This window comes from Scleropages formosus, chromosome 20 (genome assembly GCF_900964775.1).
Source record: "Scleropages formosus chromosome 20, fSclFor1.1, whole genome shotgun sequence".
Classification (NCBI taxonomy): Eukaryota; Metazoa; Chordata; class Actinopteri; order Osteoglossiformes; family Osteoglossidae; genus Scleropages; species Scleropages formosus.
Genome location: NC_041825.1, coordinates 17,338,439 through 17,364,219, shown reverse-complemented (window position 1 = coordinate 17,364,219; position 25,781 = coordinate 17,338,439). Strand labels below are relative to the sequence as shown.

The following is a 25,781-nucleotide window of genomic DNA, read 5'->3' as shown; positions in this document are numbered from 1 at the left end:
TTATTTTGAACCTGTAGCCTAACAGAAAAAGACAGGACCCTCTCCCAGTTTCTAATAGATGTCTCCCGGCTTCTCGCTTTGAACCGTCTCGGGCACGATATAAATTTTTAACGCTTTAGTTTATATTTAGCTCTACCATCGTTACTATAAATTGTTTTGAGGTGTGGAAAAACCATAAATTGTTTATGTTTTCCTCAGGAGATCAGGTTGAGATATCGGGTTTCCCGAGTGTTTGGTTGACTCGATTTTCCCTGCTCTTTGTTCCACCCACTTCCGTCTGTCTTACCTTTCTCTTTCCCCAGGCTACGGACCACACCTTCCTGCAGAAGTGCCACTATCACCACGGAGGCAACCCCTACTACACCAAGCCCAAGATTCCCTTACCTGTGTTCACAATATACCACTATGCCGGACCCGTCACTTACCAGGCATGCGAGTAAAACCGTTTACTCACAGATGGGCAGGGTTATGGAGCGGATGGGTGGGTGTGTTACACCTGTAGCACACGCAGTACAATTTCGGACAGTGTTTCTGCATTACCAGAAGCGTGTTGTGACATGCTCTCAGCGATCATTCACGTTTTTGCATACAACGCCGAGCCTTCCACTTTGAGCTCACAGGTACATTACATTGCAGTGAAATGAATTTTGAAAGCGGTCGCAACAGTTGCTACTTAGTCATAGTGTCGCCCGTCATTCACACATACCCAGTGTAACTCCCACAGCTGTGCCAAGGGTTCAGTTGTAACTGAATTTAGGTCTCTTTCTTGCAAGGTCCACAATTTCCTCAACAAGAATCGTGACCAGTTTCGTCCGGAGGTGCTTGAGCTGTTTGCACGGAGTCGACTGAAGGTACTGAAACACAAAATGACAGTTTTAAAATACTGTATTAAAAAGCAAGATATAACAACACACACACACACACACACACACACACACTGTCTGAAACCGCTTCTCCCAAGAGGGGTCGTGGCGAGCCAGAGCCCAACTCGGCAACACAGGGCATAAGGCTGGAGAGGGAGGGGACACACCCAGGACGGGGCGCCAGTCTGTCACAAGGCACCCCAAGTGGGACTCAAACCCCAGACCCGCCAGAGAGCAGGCCCCGGCCAAACCTGCTGCGCCAAAACAAATGCATTTTAATATATTCAAAAAAGTCATATATTAAGCACAGCAGTGTGTCATGAAATCTGCAGAAGTTGTGCATCAGGGATGGGCAGGAAGGTGAGTACAGTGGTCTTTCTTATATGGTTCAAATGGAAGCAGGTGCAGCTAAACACTGAAAAGGCAAAAGAGAGGGTGATTGGATTTAGGGACTCCAAGGTTCCGCTGTGTTTGCTGGCCAGTGACGGAGTGGAAATGGAGTTGTGGACGTACAAGTACTTGGTGGGGAGTCTAACAACACTGAGGTTCTGTACAATAAAGGATACCTTTCCTTGCTGTGGAGCCTCAGAAAGGAATCATCTATCTATCTATCTATCTATCTATCTATCTATCTATATTTGATGATTCCAGCATGCTTTACGTTATGTATAATATATAATGACTTATTGTAATAAATATGATCTATTTATGGAGTTACATTGATGCCGAAGAGCCTCGCACAACAGTCCAACGTGTTTTGTCCTGCCACGTGAGTTGAAACAACACAAGGTGTGTAAGTGTTATTAATTCTTCATGACCAGATGGTGTCTGACCTGTTCCGTAAAGTTCAGGAGGGCTACCTGCAGCAGAAGGAGCTCGGCCTCAGGGCCCGTGGTCCCCGACAGCAGGCTGCTACTGTGGCATCTCACTTTCAGCAGTCACTCTCCGAGCTTGTAGCACGACTTGAGAGGTCAGCCCTGCTCCGACAATTTGCTGCACTTTACAACATATTGAACAGCAGTATTTTCAGATTTTCCCTTAAGTACAATTTTAAGGGCTGTCATGTGGATGTACTGCACATGCTTTTAGAGCATTATCTAACATCTGACACATGCACCTTCACTCATAAACATTCCCAAAGATCAGTTCTGTCCACAGTCTGAGCATTCGTATAATGCATGAAACACATGTAATATAGTTTATTAATAGCAGTTAATATCCAAATTTAAACATCACTTTTTAGAGACTGAAGCAGATCATTCTAATCATCTCTAAAGCAGACAATTCTAACCATCTAGTCTACGCTAACCTTAAATGTCTATCCTCACCCTAGGTGTAAAACGACCTTTGTTCGCTGCTTTAAACCCAACTATATGAAGGTAAGTCATCACCTGTGGTCCTGTTAGCCTATTTGATCAATGCCAATTTATGCATTAAAACACATGGAATGAGCAATATATATAGGGAACTGTTTTGTCTTATTTCTGGTAGTGATTTTTCCCAGTTTAAAAAAGCAAAGCAGTCAGGGAAGATAGCTACTTTATTTTTAGCTAGGTTTAATATAGTATTACTTATCCTAATCTCAGATTGAATATTTAAAAAGGGTAGTATTCACCAGAAGTCATATATACAATCTCAAATTCAGTCCCAAGGGCAGACTTTGTATTATGAGCAAAAGTAACTTTTACTGTGGCCTGAATTCAAAACTAATTTAAAACTCAGTGTTCAAAGGAGTTTCCAGTTCTGAACTACATTAATTCTGCTGTATCAAGAGTGTTTTTTTTTGAATAAGTGGAAAAAGACATAACCAAAGTGGGCCAGTTATATTTTTATGCCTTAACGGTATGCTAATTATAATAAGATTTTTACGTCCTTTCTTTACGCATTCCAGCTACCTGGAGTATTTGATGTGGATTATATGACGCTGCAGCTGCGGCATGCTGGGATACTGGAGGCTATCCACATCAGGAAAGAAGGGTTCCCAGTTCGCATTCCTTTCTGTTTGTTCATGGAAAGGTATTTACTGTGCATCTAGTTACAATTTCAAAGAAATATAGCCTTGAAAGTTTCCATATGAGTGATGTTCTTTGGAAATAATTGTTAGTTAATATTCATGTGAAACATGAACTGTATTTACAAAGAAGATGAGGGAATACCTTCACTAAGGTACTCTTAAGTTTTAGGATTTACAGTTAAATACCTCCCTCTTGGGGCACGGTGGCGCAGTGGGTTGGACCGGATCTTGCTCTCCAGTGGGTCTGGGGTTCAAGTCCTGCTTGGGGTGCCTTGTGACTGACTGGCGTCCCGTCCTGGGTGTGTCCCCTCCCCCTCCAGCCTTACGCCCTGAGTTACTGGGTTAGGCTCCGGTTCCCCGCGACCCTGTATGGGACAAGCGGTTCGGATAGTGTGTGTGTGTACTTCCCTCCTCTTTAACTTGCTTGTATATTTCATTGTTGTGTGTTTTTGCTTGAGATATGGGGTCCTCCTGCCTCAGCATCAGCTGGAGCTGTCAGAGAAGGATCAGGTTGTTGCACTGCTGGACACTATTCCAGACGTGGAGGCTGGGGAATATCAGTTAGGGCTCACAAAGGTAGGCAGGCTGAGTCCCACCTGGTTGGCCCAGACTCCACTTTCTCATGTTGGTCCACAATATTCCTCATTCTCTCAACTTGTATTTACTTCTGGGTGGCACAGTCTTGCAGCACGTATTGCTGGTGCATCGTAGCTGAGAGTTTGGACATGGGTTTGATCACTGTTTGGTGTGTGCAGAATTTGCATGTTCTCCTCATGTTTATACGGGCCTCTTCTCAGCAGTCTGGTTTCCTCCCACAGTCCAAAGACACGATTCAGGTGAAATGGTGACTCTTAAATGCCCGTAGTGTGTGTATCTGTGAGTGAATGACTGGGTGTGAGTGATCTCCCTGCGATGGACTAGCGTCCCCTCCAGGGTGTGCTGGGCCTTATATCCTGTGTCTCAAGGATAGGCTCTGGTCTGCTACAGCTCTGCATTGGACAAGCGGTTACTCATAATAAATGGGTGGATTTATTTTTAAACATACACATGAGGATTGTAGTTACAGTTAACAGCAGTCAGTGTCATCTGTTATAGAATATCTATGTAAACTTCATAGTGGAATATATAGCAGAAATCAAACAATCAAAGCTTGGCCAGTTCTACTTCTAGCCTGTTCACTAGGACTTAAGCTTCTCTGTACCCCCCAGGTATTCCTGAAGGAGATGCTCTACAGGAAGGTGGAAGACCGTTGGAAAAGTACACAGACTTGGGCTGCCGTCACAATACAGCGCAACATCCGTGGCTTCATCTGCCGTCGCAACTTCCGCTTCTTCAAGCAGAAGGCCATCGTCCTTCAGGCACATATCCGTGGCCACCAAACCAGGTGGGACGGCAGAGGAGACTGTCCTCATCGTGGGAGAAATTTGTTGCTTGGCACAGTTAGATGGTGAAACAAAGGGGAATTCAAAACAGAGCAGCAAGGTTAGGGTTCTTCTGAGGTCTCATGGGGATGAAGGCAATGAGAACATTCACTTCTCCATTATGTGTACAGTAGGAGCATGTCTGTTAATGACTAGCATCGCATTCTGTGTGAGACAGGAAGTACTACAAGAGGCTGAAGCAATCCTTAACCCAATTTTGGGCGACCATGATGATCACCAGAAACACTATCAAAAGACAACAATGGCGGGTAAGTGTGTGGGGGAAATGCGTCAAAGGACTGCGCACATACACACCAAAAAAAACAGGCCTAACTGCTCAAGTCAAGGGCAAAAATACTAAAACTTAAAAAAAAACACTGAAACACACCAAAACTTTTTCCACCACTGTCAGGGGTAACTTGTGACAGACTCACTTAACAGAATTCCAAAGTGATTACTTCTAGAAGATATCTTTCAGTGTTAGTTATCCATAGCCTGTTGCCATGACAACAATGAGTTTATAGCGATATAGAAATGGTGTTATAAATTCCTTCCCTGTTCCACCTAGTCTTAATACACGTGTCAACTGATTCGAGTGGGCGTGTGTTGTCCTCCCTAATTCTTTATGGATACGTGTGTTAAAGGTCAAAGTGCTTATGTTTGTGCAATAAATTCGCAGCCTACCTTTAGTACTAGATGCGGTCACAAACGGAAGCATTATGTCCTCAAAAGTTTCGGGGACTGGTACATAAATTAAGGGTCTTTATATCTTTAACATATAATGAGGATAGTTAGCGTATATATTCCCTTGAATGAACCAGAGGCATTCATGAAAAATCACTTATTTGAAACGAGTTGCAGTGTAAACATCAACCAAATGTAAAGAAACAGAAACTGAACTTCTCAGCTATTAAATACATTAATACATTTAGTTGTCACCCAGGACACTACAAAAATTACCAAGCGGTGTATTTTGCGCTGGTCAACTTGCAGGTGAATATTACTGGGAAAATAAGTAGGTTTCATACTTGTACGCCGGCAATCAATAAACGATTTTGGTTCACAGTACATATGGTGAGCTTTTTATGAGTCAGTGATGTCATGTATTTAATACTGTTTGCCTTTTATTCCGCAATGGTGAGCAAGTGAGAAAACAAACTGAAAATTACGCATGGACATTTTCCAGCTACCTTCTGATTTATTGGTTATGATCCTGTGGTTGTCTCTACCCTTGTATAAATAGCTGTATGTATGAGGATGGCAAAACTTTGCCCAATAAAGACTGCAAGCTGGAGAATCTATTGTCTATACACATCTTTCAGCGCACATTCTGAAAGGACCCCGTGTATACCTCTCCATCTGCGTAATGGGGTTTTCATGCATTCACTTTTATTTTCACGTTTTACTGCAACTGCTACGCTGGAATATTGCTAGCATCTACAGATCTGCAACAAAATAAGGAAGTTTTTTACTCTAGAAGTATCTGGTGGTAAATGAGTTTTACCACTTAATATTATGCTCTTTTTTTTAACTTGCCCTGGCTCAGATTTGTCATTTGCCTGCGGCTTACTGAGAATGTGTGGTGTGCTTTGTAAATATTTCCTCAAGGAAAATAATTTTGCTGAAGCAATTTCCCCACCCGACTTCTTCCGTCTTGGACTTCAACCTCTTGTTCTGAGGGAACATACCTCAGCGCACGTCTACTCAGAAGAACACTCAATTCCTTTCTGTTTTGCACTTTGACAGGTAGGCCCACTTTTTCATTTTTCAGTACTTGGGGTATAACTGAAAAAAGAGAAGACAATCAGAAAAAAGAGAAAGGAGTACTGAATGATAAAAACATAAGAGAGGAAAGCAGATGTTGAGTAGCTCAAATATGCGGAACATGCGTCTAGATTTCAGACGAATCCCAAGGCAGGGCCTGCTCTCTTTCTTAAAGTATATACCGGTTTTTTTTTCTTTTAAATTTAATTTTAGTATAGATTTCACTGAAAAATCTTTCCCTGCTTTTTCACTGTTGCTTATGATTTGTATGCCTGTAATTTATTGTATTTTATAAGTTTTTATTTTGCAAGTTATTTTTATAGTCTGAGAATGTAAATGCGAGCGTAACCACTGCTTCATGTGTAAGAGACGTAAAGGCAAATGATTTGTTCTCGGGAAACTAAGAATCGGTTCTTCGAACAAATCTACACAATAAAATTAACTGCTGAATGGAGAGCATTTATGACGATAAAAGCCAAGGCTAGGTAATTTAATTTACCTGAGTCGCAAATAGCACAAAATTAAAATTGTAAGCACTAGGGCTTATCTGTGATTATCTTTAATAAAATTATTCAACTGTTACAGAAGAAGGTGTGTGTGTGTGTGTGTCAATGACTTCTTTGAAAAGGCTGGAAAAGTGTATCTTGCCTCAGCAAAAACGGACCATACGTCTCCGGTCAAGTACGACAGCAGATAAATCCTAGTAATTTCTGTTGCATAACTGAATCGAAATAGCATAGTGAGAAATATTTATTAACATTTATGTGTTTTCGAATTAAATTCAACTCATGGTGCCGACTTGTGCGGTTTCATGAAAAGGGAGGGTACAGAGGTGGTTTACCATTGCCTCCTTACATAAGTCTTTGGGTTGGAAACCCAGGGAACACATTTAAACTCCATCCACCCTGAGCCAGGGTTGAACCTATATCTGGACACACATTTCAGGCATTCTACCATCATACCTGCTTCATGTTAAATGTGCATTTTTATGGCTTGACTGTCATTAGATTACAAAATACACACACACTAACAGAAATGTGTCTTCGGTGAGGGGAATTGAATTTTTATTGCAAGTTTTTCGGCAGCGTTGATGTACTCGATGTGGAACAGCAGTTCTTTGGGGATTTTATTTCAAATTTGAATACGGTTGACAGCTTCATAGGCATGAGGAGATCAAAATGTGTAGAAACACATTTGCGACGCAGCGAGCGTCTCTGCAAATGTCACAATATGCCGCCAGGGCTTGAAGCCTTCAAAGTGAGTGTGACGTTGTGACAGCGGTAAACCCAGTAGTTTCTGTTCTCTACCGTTTTGTACGGTGTTTACGGAGTGTGTATGTGTTCAGAGTGGGGGATTGCACGTTGAGTCTTAAAACAGCTTTAGTCCTTTGGTGGAGCGATGGAGAAAATTTCTGAAAAGACCACTGCTCTCTGTTTGCTTTTCTGACATTTGAGTTCTTTTGTGCAGTTTCTTTTGTCTGTACACATTTCCTTCATTATCAGCATGTAATAAAATATTGACTTAATACACCTGATTGAGAGCGCTGATTATGGAGAATATGAGCACCTGTAAAAGTAATGATCTTCAGACCTAATCTTGTAGCGCAGTGACTATGGCTCCTTATGATGGTGACACCTGTGTGTGTGTGTGTGTGTGTGTGTCTCATGTTAGCAGTTCTTTAGCAGTGGTAAACAGTGATGTAACACCTTGATCTCTGCCCTGGGATTGGTAGTGCCCTCTCTCTTTGGGGTGGAGCAAAAGAAACTTTTATTGTTCCTGGTGTATAAAAGCTGGTGCTACCCAGAATAGTACAATAAAAGGCTCCTTCGGGTTTGCTTGTTTCTTTTTCAAACTTGGAGGGATCCATACCACCGAACCAGGAATGGTGGCGCAAACAGACTGAAGTCAGATCCAAAGAGAATGGCAAAAAGATTTTAAAAAAAAAAAAAAACAGAATAAAGGAGAAAACACAAAAAGAAGCCATACCTGGAGCAGGGAGAGAAGATAAAGTGGTGAAAGTATGTTACTGGACTCTAAAGCTATTGTATGTTGTCGTTGCTATTGCTACTGCTATATACACAGGCTAACATCAGCTGCATTACCATATTTATCTCTTATTATTCTTCATTTAGCTCATGCCTTTATCCAAAGTGGCTTATGGAAATGTGTTTATTACCTTCATATAATCACTTGCTTTTTACTGTTGGGCAGTGTAATATATAACTGGCTGTTGGTACTATTATATGTCTACTTTTTATCTGATTAAAAACTTAATGTTGGAAAAGGATTAATTGTTAAAGCTGTTTATCCAACAGAAAATAAACATCTGGCTGAGTCGAAAACAGCACTTCTCCTTGCTCCTGCACCCCGAAGTTGAACCTTCATTATCTTTCGCTGCTGTTGTTTCTGCGGCCGAGAGCCACCCTTTTATCTGTTGCGTGTCAACATGCCTCGGTTCAGCAGCACTTCCCATTTTCAACCTTTATATAGCCATTACCATTAGCAAAGAAAGGCAGACAACATCCATTATCCTTTTATTTCCTAAAAAGTTCTTTTCTAGTTAGTGTAACTGTCTAACGCGGTGTATTTTTTTTTTTTTTTGGCTAGGAACACAGAGTGAAGAAGAGAGCGAGCATAAATCCAGTGAAGAGCACAGCCCATTCAGACACCCCTGGAATGGTGAGTTAACGCCAGTGTTCCCTACTGGATGGGCCTGCTGTTCTTCAGCATTTGGCCCCGAGATGCTTCCTTCTCGTATGCAGGCCTTTTGGTCAGTCTGTGTCTTTGTGTTTGAAGGACGTGGGAATGCTGGAGATCCCGGCAGAGCTCTCTGCCAGGCTGCGTGGGCTCAACGGTGCGTATGTCTTGCCAGGGAGGGCAGGGGCTCGGATGGCCATAAATGCCAAACCGGTTTCAACTAAATGTAGGTGTGCATTCATTCCCAGCTTCACGCGGTTGCCCTTGTGCCAGTTTATTGACATCCTGGGCTGAGGCAAACCTAACAGTCTGATCAGTCGACTGATCTTTGTTTAGCGTAGGTGTACATTTCTGCGGAACTGGTTGTGCTGTCCAGTCACCAGTGTTGGTTGAATGCCAGTGATTGTGCCTCTCATCAACCTCTAGGGCAGCAGCACAGCTCCAGCGTCAGAGAAGTGGCCCCTCCACAGGTCAAGGCAGAACATGACTTGTCTCTACCGTTGGATATCAACAACTTTCCCTTCTCCCGATACGTCAGCACTTTCTTGAAGGTAGAGCAACCCAACATACTACGAGCCATGCGGCCATGACAAACATCTGTGCCTTGTGATGTAAAGATTGTGGGAAACTTGTGTAAATAGAAAAAGCGGAGACATTTTTGGTTACACTGCCCTTCTTAATTCCCTGTGCCAGAATGGATGGTGCCAGGCCCACGGATATCCTCTGCAGCGACCTCTTACGTCCTTGGAACCCGAGGATGCCCGGACGGCACTGGAAATCAATAAACTGGTCAGTGTGCTGACTGTGGAACTTCACATAGGACACATTATTTTCTGTTTCATCTGAATTCATTAGGTTCCTAGTGGGACACATCTAACATAATCCATAATAACTATTTTTACTCACCAAAGGCATGTACGTGTAAAGAAAAGCAGCTCACAAATAAATAAATACAAATGTGTCACTTTCCATCCATTATAATACGAAATAATGCAAAAGAACATCTGTAACAGCACTCATTTCTATTTGTTCTTTAAACCAAGAATTTTGCTTTGCAAGTTTGCCAATTTAGGCTTTTAATAGCGGTATCATCTTCGGGCTCAGCTGTTAAAATGTAACAGCAACAAATTTATATCTTCAGTTTGTGATAGAGTGTAGAAATAAAGAGATACAAATCTCAGTTATCAGCATAAATATGATAACCAATTCCCTGACTTGATTAAAATTCCCAAGAGGAAGTATATGCAGAGCAAAGAGCAATGGGCCCAGAAAAGAGCCTTGTGGACCTGGACAGGCAATGTAATTTTTTCATAATTCCTGTTCTCCCAGGGTCCTGTAAGACTTTAATTATTTAGATGTAACTTGAAATTATTTAGATATTACTGAAACCAATCCAGCCTTGTCGTGGTTCATCCAAAGCAGCAATCACTTGAAGTAAGATAAGAACAAAGGTGTTGCTTGACTCGGTTTTTCGGTTTCATGCGGATTCTTCCCTCCTGTAGATTCTGCGCTTCTCTGGGGACTCTGACCTTGTCAGCTGGCAGGAGCAGATGCTGGGAAACTACATTATAGAAAAGGGACAGGCGCGGCCCTCACTAAGGGATGAGATCCTGGCTCAGTTAGCCTTTCACACCTGGGGCCAGGAGGACAGGGAGGTGGCCCTACGGGGCTGGCTGCTTACGGCCTGCTGTCTGAGCTCCTTCACTCCCTCCCCAACCATGGACAAGCCACTGCTCAAGTAGGCGCTATGTTCTCTTGACACCCAACCAGCGCTTTCCTTGAATACGCTCCTCCGATTGCAGCAGCGGTCCCAAAGCTCTGCTCACACATGACTCTCTTGGTTGCATCGATCAGATATGTGTCGGACCGGGGCCCTGGAGAATATCGAGCACTGTGCCAGCACAAGCTGCTCACCGCTTTACAGCAGCCAGCACCAGCCTGTAGGGTACAACCCACCACCCAGTTGGAGTGGACTGCCAACCAGAGAAGAGGGAAGATGGTGCTGGATGTCCATACCTTCATTGGTAAAAAGTACCAATGGACAGTTTGATGTAGCATCACAGCTCCTCATCAACACTTTGGCATCTCTTTAACCAACTGCCGTCCTTATTTCTCTTGACAACAGAAGAGAAGTTGACAGCAGAGGTGGAGTCCTGGACTACAGGAGAACAGCTGGCTTCATGGCTGCTCAAATTCAGGTGAAACATAAGCGGAATACCTCTTGTTTCACGACTGCTTTTCCAAAGCGCACAGTCTGAAGAGCATCTCCAAGGTCACAGTGTAAAATTACTCTTTGTGTTTTGACGATCGCATTAACAGTAGCACAGCAACATTTTGTCTTTGTTATCTACATAGTTACGTCTGTCTAGTTTTAAACTTTATACATTATGCAAATAACTTTGGATAGAAAGAAGAAGAAGTAACTATATATGGTGTGACCAGAGGTTTTAAACAGCTGCAATGTGTTCGCTCACACGGTGCTGTGCTGTGTTACAGGGGCTTGCCAGACGCTCCGCGGGGCTGGTCTGTGTCCCTTCTTGCCGGGGAAGGTTGGACAGACCTGGCCGGCTGTGACTATGTCATGGACTTGCTGGCTGGTGCTGAGGCCGACGTCCCACATAGCCAGCCTCCCACATCCACTAAGTACCTGTTTAGCAGCCAAGGGGATGGGTGGGTACCAAGTAACATCACATCACGTAGCATAAGAACAGTCCTCAGATACGGAATGTGAAGGTCTTGACCAAACATCTTGAAATCAGTGTGTTGTTATGATGTTTTCCACTCTGCTAGGATGTTGAGTCCAGATGTTGATGACATCATCCCCCCTGCTCCCTCAGTGCAAGCCCCAACGCTGCCTTCCACCGAGCCATCCAGGAACACCAACAGCTACTCCTCCACGGAAGGTGAGGGCCAGGACTGGATAGGTAGTGTAGTGGGTAAATAACTGGACTTCTCACTGAGCTGTTGTGAGTTCCAGTCCCAGTAGACACTCTGCTGATATTTCACCTTCTTCAGCAAATATTTCTTCTGTAAACATTCAGCTGTACTAATGGGGGACGTGTACGATATATGAAATGTCTGCTAAACAAATGAATTCAATTAGTAAATTGCACATCTTTCACATCAATTCCAGTATATTTAACATGACTTCTGTTTTCATAATTCTTCTTGTGCCTTTTCAGGCTCCAGGAGTCGACAGATTGACACCTTCGTGGACGACCTCTTCGAGCCTGTGCTGGACCAAGATGTTCCGGTCAGTTCTAGGGAGCAGTTACGCATCTTTTCCATGCTCTTTTGGCTTTTCCTGTGATTTTTGTAGCGATTTACCACAGCTCTTTCCTCGTTCATATTTATTCTTTGCGTGATTCATTATGGTTTGTTATTTTGACTTTTTATGAAGAGTGCTGTCTGTATTTTCAGGATGCCGAACGAATGGCCATGCTGAACCGCCGTATGAGAGGAGGAGGTGGAATAGGCCCAATGCATCCTGGGATGTTTCCTACTACAGGTATTCAGGCACAAGCTCTTCTGTCTTTATTTAATATCACTGACACATTTTGGGCACATCCAGATGGTACATGCTGAACATTAAAATATGATTTTCCAGGTGTACCAATGTCAATGCCAACAGCAGGCTATCCTATGGGTAAGTTACATCCTGGTGATCCTTTGGACACAATGTGTTCTGTGTTATTTAAAGTCAACCCCAGTGTTTATATGGTGCATGAAATTAGACCAGGTAAATTGGAGGCTCTTTATTCAACTGGATATTGTGTACTAAGCAATTCTTCTAATTGCATGTGTGAAGGGAGCAAAATTGCATGCATCCAAGGTCTAACTGGGTTCTTTCTGTTTCTGTGGTTGTTGAATCATCTCAAATGCAGCAATAAAACTTTGTTATTAAAGGGCTGTATTCATTACAATAAACCTCAGTCTGATCCTGCAGGAAAATTTCTCAATCTCGAGTTTATTCTTTCAGTCAGCAATATGCCCACTGCTGGGATCCGAAAACATCTGAGGTTAAATGTCTTTTTAATGCTGGTGAACATTTAATATTGTTCTGCCTCTCTGCCAGGAATGCCTGCAAATCCTGTGATGTCCAGCTACCAGACTATGCCTATGATGTCTGGAATGATGCCACAGGCATCCTCAATGCCAGTGATGCCATCCATGCCTTGTAAGGCTCATCCCCTACTAACAGAGCATCTGTTTAGAGGACCACCCTTCTTTATGCTCCTAGAGTTCTCACGATTATTCCTTTTTAAATCTGTCATGTCTAATGGATTTTACCTGAGGTATTATTGCATATTATATTTTTTGTTTATCTTCCTTATGTCAGGATGCATCTCTTTGCTTGTTGTACAGCATCCCTGATGCCAGCTGCCATGCCCCAGCCTCTACCAGCAGCTGATCCCCAGCAGGTGGCAGCACAGCAACAAGCCTTTATCAACCAGCAAGCTTTGCTCATGGCAAGTACATCGCTGTAATAGAATATGGGCAGCTTGGATAAGTGCTAAACCATCAGTTGTACTTTATTTGTTTTTTTTTTTCTTCTTACAGGCCCAGCAGATGACTCTCCAGGCTATGACGCTTTCCCAGCAACAACATCAGGAGCAGATGCAGAAGCGTCAACGTCAAGAGCAGGCGTCAAAGCGAGAACGTCAGCGTCAGGAAACTTCTCCTGCACCCGCCCCTGAGGCATCAAGAGCACCTGAAAGGACTATGCCCAAAACTACCCCCAAAACAGCTCCCAAACTAGCCCCCAAAATTACCCCATCTGAAATGACCTCAAGTTCTCCCCCAGCATGTAGTGTCCTTGAGGTAGGAGCCCTGCTGAAAAGCTAAGTTACAACAAGCAAATGGTTTTGCAGTTTGTGACCATATCTCATCAATGTCTTCACTATGTCTCCCTTAACAGCCGGAGGCGGATGAGGACATTTCCTGCCCGGAATCCTTTAAAGAGAAAAGAGACTTCTTCCAGAAAATTGGTGAGTGCAATCCAAAAGTCAAGCAGAGCTAAGGATGCCCTGGTCATATGTGCGCACTCCTCTCCTATTGTTGTGGTATAATCCTTCTGTCTGCCCATTACCTTCCCAGGATCAGGAAATGCAACCAAAGCTCCAAATCCAAAGTCAACTCCAGCAAAGAAAGAGGAAAGAAAAAAGTCACAAGAACGGTCCAAATCCCCAGAACGTCCCAAACCCTCAGAACATCGCAAGTCTCCATCCCCAGAAAGGCCAAAAGGTCAGCCCCTTTCTCACAGTTAGACCTCTGAGAAATAAAGGTTGGTAAATTGCAGTGGAGAAACCGCTGTTGCTCCTCTGAAACAGGAAACTAAACCTGGAATTACTATGTATCAAGCTGTGCAAACCAGTAAACCTGTAAAGGTAAGCTGTAAAAGTCACTTTGACAGCTTCTCTAATAAAACCATTTCTCTGAACCCTTCAAAACAGTAATGCACATAGGAAGTGTTTAACCAATGTGGGTTGCCTTCAGTGTCTAGCCTTCATGGTGCTTTCCTTCTATTTCAGCCCCACCACCTCCTGAGAAAGCCAGGGTTAATAGGGCCCTAGTGAAAACCCAAGCCCCCAAACCAGAACCCAGCAGCCACATCCGAGAAATCATCAAGCAGTACAATAAAAGGCCCCTGCCAAATCCTGAACCGTTGGAGCCAGTCAGGTCTGTACACTTTCAGGCATTTTGAACCAACTTTCCTTGGTTCCTTGTGTTTTTCTCATGAGGAGAAAAAAATAACGTAAGAATGATATAGGAGTAGGGGGTGTGGTGGCGCAGCGGGTTGGACCACAGTCCTGCTCTCCGGTGGGTCTGGGGTTCGAGTCCTGCTTGGGGTGCCTTGCGACGGACTGGCGTCCCGTTCTGGGTGTGTCCCCTCCCCCTCCGGCCTTACGCCCTGAGTTGCCGGGTAGGCTCCGGTTCCCCGCGACCCCGTATGGGACAAGCGGTTCTGAAAATGTGTGTGTGTGTGTGTATAGGAGTAGATTTTGGGGCTGCAGGTGTAATGTTTGGAATCAAGCACAGTTATTTTTTTTTTTTTTTACTCAAGGATTCCTATCAGATCTTTCGTGAAAAAAACTGACCCCAAAGAGGAGGCCCTGGCAATTCTGAGAGCGAATGGACCCCCCGTGCCTGTTAATGTGAGATCAAGTACATTTTGCTCAAATGATTAAGTTTAAAGAACATGGTATATATAGCATTGCTTCAACATATGTGAACCCTAAAGGGATGGTCATTATCCTTGCATTAAAATAATACAAAAACCTATTAAATCTAAATCTTAAAATAAACTTATAAGAAGAATAAATGAAAATGACTTACACATCTGATTCTACTCACCTACTGGGTTTAACTAATGCAACTTAGGGTTCACTTATTTTTGCACCTGCACTACTTAGATTTTTAAACTACACGGATGATTTCTTCTAAACTAACATCTGAAATTGATAGTTACACACCTATTAAGTCAGATGAGAAACACTAGTTCTGATTAATTAATGATTCTGTGATAAAAGTACGGGACACAAAGGGTTCACATTCTCTGAAGCAGCACTGTATACCATTTGACATAAGCAGAACTAATTGTTTGACTTCTGGCTGCTGTGTGTAAACAGTTGCTCTTCTTAAATTAGAAAGAAAAGGTTCCTCCTCCTGTTCAACCAAAGCAGAAGTCAATCCCACCTCCAGTGAAATCCCAGGGTCCACGTTTCATCTCAAATAACATGAGGCAGAAGCAACAATCGCTGGCTGATCTCTTTGGCTCGACCCGTTCCCATAATGCACCTGTCCCTGAAACCCCGCCCCCTCTTCCAGAATCCTTCCCTCCCTTCATCCCAGACCCACCGCCAATGGCAGCCCCAGGACTCAGTGAGTGCCCTTTCTGCTCTAATCCTGCCATTGCTGTTAGCACATTTGAATGAACTAGACATTTAAAAGGCACTGAGAAGGATGTCGATGTCTTCAGACATCTCATGCCCATTGGACTCGGTGGGTTAAAATGTTTTCACCGAAGGGTGCATTGTATGTAGCCCAAGAACCATTTTGTCGCAGTGCATCCTTCCCATACCTTAGTTCCACTTTTCCACAAGGATCAGCTGCCTCGTTCATTCAGCCAGGTACCATTCATGTTGCAAGTGAGCACATTTACACCACTCAGCCTTGTGTGACATCACCTTAACCTTGCTTTAGCATCGCTTGAACAATGCAGCCGCCTAAAAGTCACTGATCATGATGCACCAGAATCATTCTCACTTGAGTCAGATGAGGAAGAGGATGAAACTTCTGATCCTGAACCACCAATGTCACATGACCCAGATTTTGTCCCATCCTCCTCCTCTGAACCACACCTCATAACACAAGGTGCACTGAACGACCTTGTCAGGCATTTGGAGCTACCCAAGAGTAAGGCAGAGCTGTTGAGCTCTACACTACAGCAGTGGCATCTGCACTTGACAAACCTTCCCCGACTGGGAAAAGACAAGAGGCATACAGGCTTTCTTAACAATAGTAGTTATACTGTGCTTTTGTGATGCACTTCATCCATATCATGTATAATGCAATACCAAATTTAGATCATAGATCCTGTGAAAGATGTCCATGTATTTTAGTTGAGATCCAAGTCCCTTTTTAACTCACTTACCATATGCTATTTCCATACGTGTACACACGTACATGTAGATACTGACACAGTACCATATCTTGAATACTAGATCCAATCAACAATTTTAAGCCTCATTTCCATTCTCAGTGACCCAGAATTAGTGAAGTCTGACTTCATTTGTTTCAAAAGCATTTTGGCTGTAAACCAGTGAAAGCTGCTATTTACACCACATACGTAGTACATAAAGTGTAATTGTCATATTTGTATTCAGCACATGAAAGTCTATAATAAATACCACATTTTATCTCTGAAGCAGACAACTTTAAAAAAAAATTGTTGACCAGTGTCATCTTTGTAGATCAGTCAAAAAGTCTCCCTGAAGAGGAACATGTCCAGTCAGCACTTCACAAATTCTCAGCCAGCGTATACTTCTCCTACACCAACATGCCTGGGAAAGTCTTCCTGCGCAAAGAGGTATGCACACACTTTTCAAACTGCGAGCAACTTGGACTTTATTTTCTTTCAATTATTACAAACAAACAGAAAGCAAAACAAGCCAAAGCAAGACTGTCATTTTTACAGAACTTGTGTTCATTCTGCCCTCTCTAATGTGTCTTGTGTTTCAGGTGTTCTACCCAAGAGAAAAGTTTAACCATCCATATGTCCTCAATCTCCTATGTGAGCAGGTGAGTAAAAGTTTATTATGAGGGCTATTTGGAACTCAACCCTGATGGCTGTGAATCATTTCATGCCCAGTATTCTAATTGACCCTATCGTGAAATCCCAATCTTTGACACTGTCTTAAAACAAAAAAGAAGAACCGCCATTATATGTGATGTCATTTTAAAAGCAGATAACAAATTAATGATTAAGTTTCCTAAAAAATCAAAGTGAATTGCTAGTTATCATAAGGTTTGCAACATTTTAATTAAAATTGAGTTTGATTTGGATTCTGTTCTGTTCTCTCATGTCAGATCATGAGGGACACCTACTCTGACTCCTGTGTACGCATCTCCAAAGAGGAACGCCGGAAGATGAAGGATCTGTTAGGTAAACATTTCCACTGCAGTAGGAAAACCATACAAAAATAATGTTCATCGACATGAAGATGGACATGGTCTTAAATTTTTACGTATACTTACAGTACTAGTCAAAAGGTTGAGTCCACCTAGTGGAAATTACATCTTTTCAGCTTGTGCATGCAGGATATCAGCCAACATGTATTGATCAGGTTGTATTCAAACTTTTGACTTGTACTTTATGTTCATGTATTTTTCTTATAATTAAATGATTGACCCATATATAGTACTGAGTACTTTGCAGTAGACCACAGAGTGAGAAACCTTTCACTCCTCATTGTCTGATTCATCTGCTTGATCCCCTTCTCCTCCAGCTGGGTTCCATGTGGGCATCAGCATCAGTTCAGTGCATGATGACACAACAAAGAAGAGGATTGTAATGGCAGCTCGTGACAACTGGACCAACTACTTCTCACGCCTTTTCCCTGCAACGGTGGGCTGCTCACGAAGCACACACACACGCACATAAACACATTGTGTAGACTAATTAATTCCACCCCTTCTGATCTGTGCTTCTGTTAGGGAGGGGACTGGGGAGACACTGAGGTACTTGGCATCTCTCACCGTGCGATTCGGCTGCTCAAAGTTATCAGGGCATCAGGAATCAACCCAAAACATCTCAAGGTGCTGCGCAGCTACAGGTGAGACATCCCTCCTCCTCATTCTGATGTCAGTCTGCAATCTGTTTCTCCTCTTGACAGCCTCATGCTTCTCCCTTCAGTCCAACTAAAGCTGCTCAGTGAAATTCAGAGCTGCTAGTCCTAATAGGTTTGTACAAAACTCAGTGCATGCTCCTCATCAGTCAGTGATAAGATGGCAGCAGTGGTCCTGCAACACATGCGAATTTGTATGTAATTTCTTCCATTGTGCAGCTATGCGGAGGTGTTGTCTGTGGAGCAGAAAGGCCCAGGGTTGGTGGAGTTCTCACTAACGAATGAGCAGTTAGAGCTGCGATCCCCCCAGGCACCCCAGATTGTTGCTATGGTGCTTTTCTTCATCAGTGAATTGCTCAAGGTAAATCATGCTGATGCAATGCATCACCGCAGACATAGTGGCAACCATGCCAGCAAAAGAAAAAAATAAGGATCTGGAACTGAGTGCTCATTTTTCGTGGTTCTCAAGGACTCAGGTCATGTGATCGCCTTGAAGAGCTATATGACAGATGACAAAAGCCTCCTGAGCTTCCAGAAGGGAGACATCATTAAACTCTTGCCCATGGAGAAGGCCCAGGAAGGTAAGGTGCTGAGCTACAAATTCTTCCTGTGCAAAAAAAAAAAAAAAACGACCTCCATTAAGTTGTTTGGCCAGAACGACCCCAAAGCTACTTTTGCACCTGAGTCCAGAATGCTTCACTCTGCCTTTTCCATTTATTTGAGCTTATTTGTTTCTGCAAAGTGCCTTACTATATTAAACTATTCAGAATGATTTATCCATTTATACAGCTGAGTTGTTTTTATAGAAATAGTTTTTATGGAAAGTATCTTGCTCAAGGGTAGTACAAGATGTGGGATTGAAACCTACAAGTTTCGCATCCAAAGGCTCCAGATCTAACTACTACACCAGCCTCTGCCCCCTTTTCTTTTAAGCACGGCTGGCTAGGTTTAGGACCCTATGAGGTTTCTCTTACTGTGTCTCATTTGTGATCAGGTTGGAAGTTTGGATCAATAGGAGGACGCTGTGGCCTGTTCCCCTCCGAGCTGACGCAGCCCACGGCGCCCCCGGACTATCATTGCTTCCAAATAGACCGACGTGAAGAGCTCCGGAAAAGCTTCAGAGGGGCTGCATCTCCTGCCCTGTCCCAGAGTCCATCGGGGAAACACCACCAAGAGAGCATCAACCCAACATACCCAGTAGGCAAGTTTGAGGGGTCAGCACCAAGCTCAGTGCGAGGACCCAATATTGATGGCCAGGAGTTCGCTATGGTGGAATTTGCCATGAAATACTTCAGAGAGTCAGCCACTAGGTATGAATGATCCTCACCTCTCTCTGGTGGATTTGCAGACATGAGTAGATGAATGTGAGACTGCGTAAAGATGTATGAAACTTTAATATACTCTTTGTGTTCCTCTCTTTCTCCTTTGGAAGGTTGGGCTGGAAGGGAGTAACAGCTGAGGGAAAAAGCTGCTCTGAGTTGGTTCAGCACACAAAGGTAGGAAAGAATCCTTCTGATCAAACACAACAGAGAATAAAACCCTCAGTATTCAAAGAAAAGGCATTACATTAACGATGCTTTTGTCCATTAGGTTCCCATACAGGAATCCTTGATCTACTATGCTGACAATGAGCTGAATGAGCTGTCTGCCCAGTGCTTCATGAGTGAGTGTTCACATGCATTGTCAGAAAGCCACACAGAAATACCTGACCACTTAACCATGTCATCTATATTTACATATCTGGGCTTTTGGCTTATGACAACATTCCCAAACCACTTCTGCCTCGCACTCCTGTGGTTTAGCCTACAATCTCAGCTAATTTGTTCTTTCTCCACTCTTGCGCCTCAGATGTGATGTGGTTCATGGGAGACCAGCCACTGACAAAGCATCTCACAGAGGGTGACTGTCTTAACAGCATCCTGCAGGTCTGTTTCCTCATACAAATGTTGCATAAAAGCGCGGGCTGCTGGTGATAGCAAGGGTCTCTGCAACTTTCAGCCATTGAGAAAGACAATCTGTGTCTTTAGCTGGGGAAAGAGAAGGAGTTCCTGAGGGACGAGATCTACTGCCAGGTCATTAAGCAGACGACCATGAACTCGCGCAGGTTAGTTGCATTGGCCTGCAGGCCTAAATGTTCATGACGCTTTGCCATCCGCTGCATTGAAACACAGTATGCCTCTGTGCAGAGAAAGCTGCATCCTTGGGTGGCGTCTGCTGAGTCTCGTGATGGGTTTCTTCCCCTGCTCAAACACCTTGAAGCCCTATGTCATGCAACATCTACAGTACTGCACACAGGACTCCACAAACCCCTACCAAGGTAGGTAGCAGTGGATTGTATTCATCAGCCAGCTCCATAATCATCCGTGTAATATTATTACAGTTTTTCAATTAGCTCACCCTTTTGTCCAAAGCAACTTATAGTGTTGGGTTTATGTACAAAACCACTGAGGGTGGCTTAAGAATCTATATAGCTGGGTAATGTGTACTACATGAATTAAGGGTTGGTTCTATGATTAAAGGTAGAACAGCAGAAGAGGGACTCAAACCTAGAACCTCCCCACTACTACACTACCTGCCTACCCATATACATTAGGACTATATTTGATGTGTTTACACAACACCCCTGTCTGTCTGTATTTAAAATCTTTGTTTTAAATTGTTGGAGATCTTAGGCCCGCTGTCCTTACTGTGTGTGTATGTGTGCCTCTTTCAGAGTTGTCTCGCATCTGCCAGGAGAACTTGATGCGCTCCCTCATATACGGTGGCCGCAGATATGTTCCTTCCCATGTAGAAATAAGAGCCATACTGGTAAGTGAAATCAGTACTTGGAGAAATTCAGAAATGCCATACACGCACACATAAAAAACTCAGTGTAACAGTATAATAGTTCAGTGTAAGAACGCAGGAAAAACCCTGCGTAATAGTTCATAAACAGCACAGTTACAGTTACCTGAACAGGCTATAAATGTCTGACACAGCACTCCTGAAACATACTGTGAAAGTTATGCATCTTCGAAGTAGCCCTGTAGCAGTATGTTGTTGTATCACTGAGTAAACATCTGTAACACCATGATTTTATACACCTTTGGAGCAGGACTGTAGGAGTTACTGGGTTTTTACCCTTTCTACAGGCTAGCAGAAACTCTCGCCGTGTCCCCGTCATTCTGCCGGGAGGTGTGGAGTTTCCTTGCAAGATCCGTAGTTTCAGTGTGAGTTCGGCTGCTTTTTCCACGAGAGCATTTCGCTTTGGTGTCATGACCCAACATCCAGTGGATCAGGGTGGAGACAGAAGTGGGCCCTGTTTTGCATGTTGGTGTGTGTCTTTGTGTGGTTTCATGTGCTGCGTGTTTGTCCAGGTGGCGCTGGATGTGATGACTGACTTATGTGCAGAGATGGGAGTGTTGAACCCAAGGGAGATTAAAGAGTTCTCTGTTCAGGCCAACCAGGACCAAGGTGAGAGAGCACATGGAAAACAAAAATCTTATTAGTGTGCCTTTGATAAAGCTTCTGAACTTATTGCCTCCATCAAAAAATAAACATGGAAACTGATTATTCCTTTTGTGAGTCTTTGAAAAGTTTCATATTTGTAACTATGTAATTAATATGTTATTGCCCAGTTTCTTCCATTATTAATTTAGCTGCTGGTGGAAATTTGTTGCGATTTTTTTTTTTTTTTTGTCCAGTGGGGACAATGTTATGCATTAATCTCCATGAGAAGTAGTGTGATGACACTAAGTATACTGTCTGTTGCACCCGCCTTTCCCCCACCAATCTGTACCAGGTGAGACGGTGCGCCCCATTCACCCGGATGAGTACCTCTTTGACTTTCTGCTGGATGACAGCTCCATCATTCTCTCCTTCCGCCGCATCATTTGGACGACACCGCTGCACTTTGAGAATGACCTCTTTTTGGAGTTCCACTACCAGCAGGTACTTCCCCTGAGCCTGTGGAAGACTCGTGATGAGTTAACCGTGCTCCTGCATGTGTGCACACATACAGTCTGACACGACACCCTTTACCTCCCTTCTGCCCCCAAGGTTCTAGCTGACTACTTAGATGGGAAGCTTCTTCCACGCAACGGCTCCTCTGGACAGCAGCAGATATTAGAGCTGGCTGTTATACAACACCAGATGCTGGGATTTAACAGCGAGCCAACACAGTGAGCCAATCGTTTCCGCTCAAAAAGATTCCAGCCAGAGATGAATAAATTGATATTAGAAAACTATGTATAAATGATTGTCGACAGAACAATTACAAGCAGTTGTTTTTCACTGTAAACTGACTATACGCTGCAGTAACCTTCCTAGAAAATTTTTAAAACTCTTTATAAACAAGAAGTGAAATAATCTGGATATTTTGGCCTAAGAAAAATCTACATTCCCATATTCTCCTACACAGACGTGAGTTAAGGGGGTACCTCCCACAACCAGAGAGAAGCAGTACTGACCTTCAGCAACTGCATGCTGCAATGGTCAGACAGCTGGCCAGCATACCTCTGCTCAGCCCCCGTGATGCCAAAATACGCTTCCTCGGTAAGTCTGCCGCATACAGTGAGGTTAGGTAACACATACCGACAAAATTACATTTTCCCTGAATTTCTGACAGTTGTGTTGATCTTCTCATCCTTCTCTTTCTCAGAGATCCTCAGCACACTGCCACTCTTTGCCAGTAACATGTACCTGGCCCAGAAAGTCAGCCACCACAACTGCCCCTCCCCTTGTCTGGTTGCTGTCAATGACAATGCTATTTCATTTTTACATCCTAAAACACAGGTATGATGCCACAAAATTTCTCAGTATACATACTAAGTGAGAAGAGCAGTGCACATCAACTACTTGTGAATAAAAGGGGTTAGGTGAGTCCACATGCCATCCTGAATACGTTTTTTAATGCGGTATCATTGCAGGAGGTTGCTATGAAGATCCCCCTGTCTGAAGTGCAGACACTCCATTCACTCAGCCTCAAAAAAGAAAAGTCACCCAAAATAGAAATCAAATACGGAAATGCCACCAATCCAAAAACAGTTGTCACCCACCTCAAACAGGTATGACTGACTTATTTACAGAACCATGTGATGGAAAGTGTGGAAAGTTCTTCTTGTTAAATGTAGCAGCAGTGGAGTAGTGGTTACAGCAATTGCCTTACATTTATTTATTTAGCTGACTTTTTTTTTCCCCCAAAGTGACTTACAATGTTAAAGTAATTACAATTATCTACCCATTTATACACCTGGGTAGTTTTACTGGAGCAATTCAAGGTATGTACCTTGCTCAGGGGTACCGCAACTGGAGGTCGGAATTGAAACCATGACCTTTGGGTCCCAAGGCAGTAGCTTTAATCACTATGCTACCAGTCCCTTATAAACAGCAACTAACACCCGTAGTTACACCCTTCAGAAATTACCCAGGAAAAGCTAAATGAATAAAAAAATCATGATTACATCATCTTCACACATTGTGTGCACTGCAGGCTAAGGAGCTGTGCCACACCATCGCAATCATCATGGAAGAGCTGGTGCGCCCAGCTGCCAGCAGCACCCGGTCAAGGCCCCCTACTCGCACACCGTCCCCCCGGCAGCAAATGGCTATGCAATAACAGGGAAAGAGCACAACCCCAAGCCTCTCTGTGGGCCTGGAGGGTGAAAACATCATGTTTAATTTACAAAAGACAAAAGGCATGGATAATGCAAATCACATGTACCAAAATTCCACCCAGTTCTCATACTGTGGTCAACTAAGCCTATGCTGCTCAAAAACTTTTGCCACTATTTTGATATTAGTAAAATGTTTGTATTCAATCCCCTCATTAATGAGATACATTTTGTTGATTCATATGTATATGGTCTATTTATAATGGTAAATATTAGTTTGATATTTATCTCAGTTTATACATTAAATCAGCAATAACCTTTGAATTTTCAATTAACACTCTATACTTTGAATATTTCTTTGTATGTCAGAAATAGTTTTACATTAATCAACATAAAAACACTTTTTCTCCTCAATACTGTTGTAATCTGTATATTTCTTTTGACTTTACTGTAAAATAAAGGAGGAGCTCCTAAAGTTCTGTATCTTTTTAAATGAAAGGCATGAAAAGTGAATTGCAAGGGCAATCTGGACTGTCCAAAATACAGTTCCAGTCCAGGACCATAGTTCCACACACTTACCTTTCCATGATTTGGACCTTAGAGTGTGTGAGTGTGTAATTCTGCTACAGTTGCTACAGTCGTATGCTAGCTGAGCTGTCATTTCTCTGATCTGTACATTCACATTTATTCATTTAGCAGACACTTTTCTCTAAACCGACGTACACCTCAGGGAAAAAGTACAATGAGTGCATTACATCAACAAATGGAGAGATTTAGATTTGGATACAGATGTGATTCTAGAGTAGAGTCAATTTCTCACATTCCGCCACATCTACTGTACATTACAAGAGTAACTGCATGTAGGTAGGTTTATCTATTATTCAACAAAAAAATTATTAAACATACACTCTTACATGTTTATCATGTACTTACGAGATCAGGGGAGAAGTGAGTCCAAAAGAGATGAGTTTTGAGACCCTTCTTATATGTAGATAGATTCTGCAGTTCTGGGTGAGGTCATTCCACCACATCGAAGCCAGAACTGAAAATCTTTGTGCTTTTGATTTTGGACCTTTGTGCATGGGACCACCAAAAGGGCAGAGGTGGAGGAGCATAGCAGTCTGGTTGAGATGTTGCAAGTGATCAGGTCTTGTTTATATTTAGGGAGCAGATCCACTGATGGTTTTGTAGGCTGTAACCTGAGTCTTGAATTTGATCCAGTCAGCTATAGGAAGCCAATGCAGAGAGACAAGGAGAGGGATACATTAGAATGCTTCAGCAGGTCAAACATGAATCGTGCAGCAGCATTCTGTATCAACTGTAGAGGTTTGATGGCAGTAGTCAGAAGGCCAGACAGGTGAGATTTGCAGTAGTCCAGGTGGGATATCACCATCACCTGAACCAGGGGTTGCGCAGAGTTTGTTGTGAGATAAGGGCAGATCCTGCAGATGTTATGCAAGATGCATCTGCAAGACTGGGTTGTAGCTTTGATATGTTGAGAAAAAGACAGACATGAGTCCATCATTACTCCCAGATTCTTAGTGGATGAAGTAAGCAAAAATGAGCAACTTGTCCAGTTTTATAGAGAGTTCTTGATTAGAAGAGGCAGGTGGTGATGCACGAGGAAATATATGTCGCTCCAGGTAGAAGGGAGAGGAAGAGTTAGGTATTGTCAGCATAACAGTGGTAGGAGAATCTGTGGGAGGTGAAGACAGGGCTAAGGAAAGAGATGTAGATTGACAAGAGTAGGGGGCCCAGTACTGAGCCCCGGTGGACCACTTAGTAGGATCTACCTGATAGATAGGACTCAAACATCTATCTTGAATCCTTTCTCAAGTACAATTTTTGACAGCCCCAAGCCACTGGAACCTAAACAGTTACTGTAACAACAAGGATAACTTTGGCCATAACCCTTTTTCATTAAAGCCCAGCTCTTCAGTCCTCAGTATCATATTTTGTACGAATATAAGTCGGACTTTATGGTTATTGCTAACCCTATCTCTAATATGATATTTGAGTGAAAGCCCTTTCAGAACCCTAGCAGTTACCATTTTCCTAGCCTTCACATAAGATTTCTGAAGCAT

General features: G+C 43.1%; 1 protein-coding gene across 1 annotated transcript in view; it reads left to right on the top strand.

The window, feature by feature from the left end:
- Positions 1-23,869, top strand: part of myo15b (myosin XVB) — a 32,271-nt gene extending 8,402 nt beyond the window's left edge. Inside the window, exons 16-66 of the mRNA XM_029246988.1 lie at positions 303-428; positions 774-851; positions 1,685-1,833; positions 2,197-2,242; positions 2,755-2,879; positions 3,336-3,453; positions 4,086-4,261; positions 4,477-4,567; positions 8,021-8,080; positions 8,670-8,741; positions 8,859-8,916; positions 9,186-9,310; positions 9,453-9,548; positions 10,262-10,497; positions 10,614-10,783; positions 10,885-10,957; positions 11,256-11,429; positions 11,550-11,662; positions 11,942-12,012; positions 12,180-12,234; positions 12,367-12,405; positions 12,835-12,936; positions 13,140-13,228; positions 13,320-13,580; positions 13,678-13,747; positions 13,857-14,003; positions 14,291-14,438; positions 14,824-14,914; positions 15,407-15,645; positions 16,746-16,848; positions 17,001-17,060; positions 17,349-17,424; positions 17,768-17,886; positions 17,976-18,094; positions 18,326-18,467; positions 18,576-18,687; positions 19,101-19,416; positions 19,539-19,602; positions 19,697-19,769; positions 19,955-20,031; positions 20,134-20,210; positions 20,293-20,423; positions 20,820-20,914; positions 21,238-21,315; positions 21,463-21,559; positions 21,888-22,036; positions 22,145-22,266; positions 22,506-22,639; positions 22,746-22,879; positions 23,014-23,151; positions 23,577-23,869. Coding sequence (XP_029102821.1) covers positions 303-428; positions 774-851; positions 1,685-1,833; positions 2,197-2,242; positions 2,755-2,879; positions 3,336-3,453; positions 4,086-4,261; positions 4,477-4,567; positions 8,021-8,080; positions 8,670-8,741; positions 8,859-8,916; positions 9,186-9,310; positions 9,453-9,548; positions 10,262-10,497; positions 10,614-10,783; positions 10,885-10,957; positions 11,256-11,429; positions 11,550-11,662; positions 11,942-12,012; positions 12,180-12,234; positions 12,367-12,405; positions 12,835-12,936; positions 13,140-13,228; positions 13,320-13,580; positions 13,678-13,747; positions 13,857-14,003; positions 14,291-14,438; positions 14,824-14,914; positions 15,407-15,645; positions 16,746-16,848; positions 17,001-17,060; positions 17,349-17,424; positions 17,768-17,886; positions 17,976-18,094; positions 18,326-18,467; positions 18,576-18,687; positions 19,101-19,416; positions 19,539-19,602; positions 19,697-19,769; positions 19,955-20,031; positions 20,134-20,210; positions 20,293-20,423; positions 20,820-20,914; positions 21,238-21,315; positions 21,463-21,559; positions 21,888-22,036; positions 22,145-22,266; positions 22,506-22,639; positions 22,746-22,879; positions 23,014-23,151; positions 23,577-23,702 — 5,940 coding nt within the window. The 3' untranslated portion in view covers positions 23,703-23,869. The remainder of the gene's footprint in view (positions 1-302; positions 429-773; positions 852-1,684; positions 1,834-2,196; positions 2,243-2,754; positions 2,880-3,335; positions 3,454-4,085; positions 4,262-4,476; positions 4,568-8,020; positions 8,081-8,669; positions 8,742-8,858; positions 8,917-9,185; positions 9,311-9,452; positions 9,549-10,261; positions 10,498-10,613; positions 10,784-10,884; positions 10,958-11,255; positions 11,430-11,549; positions 11,663-11,941; positions 12,013-12,179; positions 12,235-12,366; positions 12,406-12,834; positions 12,937-13,139; positions 13,229-13,319; positions 13,581-13,677; positions 13,748-13,856; positions 14,004-14,290; positions 14,439-14,823; positions 14,915-15,406; positions 15,646-16,745; positions 16,849-17,000; positions 17,061-17,348; positions 17,425-17,767; positions 17,887-17,975; positions 18,095-18,325; positions 18,468-18,575; positions 18,688-19,100; positions 19,417-19,538; positions 19,603-19,696; positions 19,770-19,954; positions 20,032-20,133; positions 20,211-20,292; positions 20,424-20,819; positions 20,915-21,237; positions 21,316-21,462; positions 21,560-21,887; positions 22,037-22,144; positions 22,267-22,505; positions 22,640-22,745; positions 22,880-23,013; positions 23,152-23,576) is intronic.
- The last annotated feature ends 1,912 nt before the right edge of the window (positions 23,870-25,781 follow it).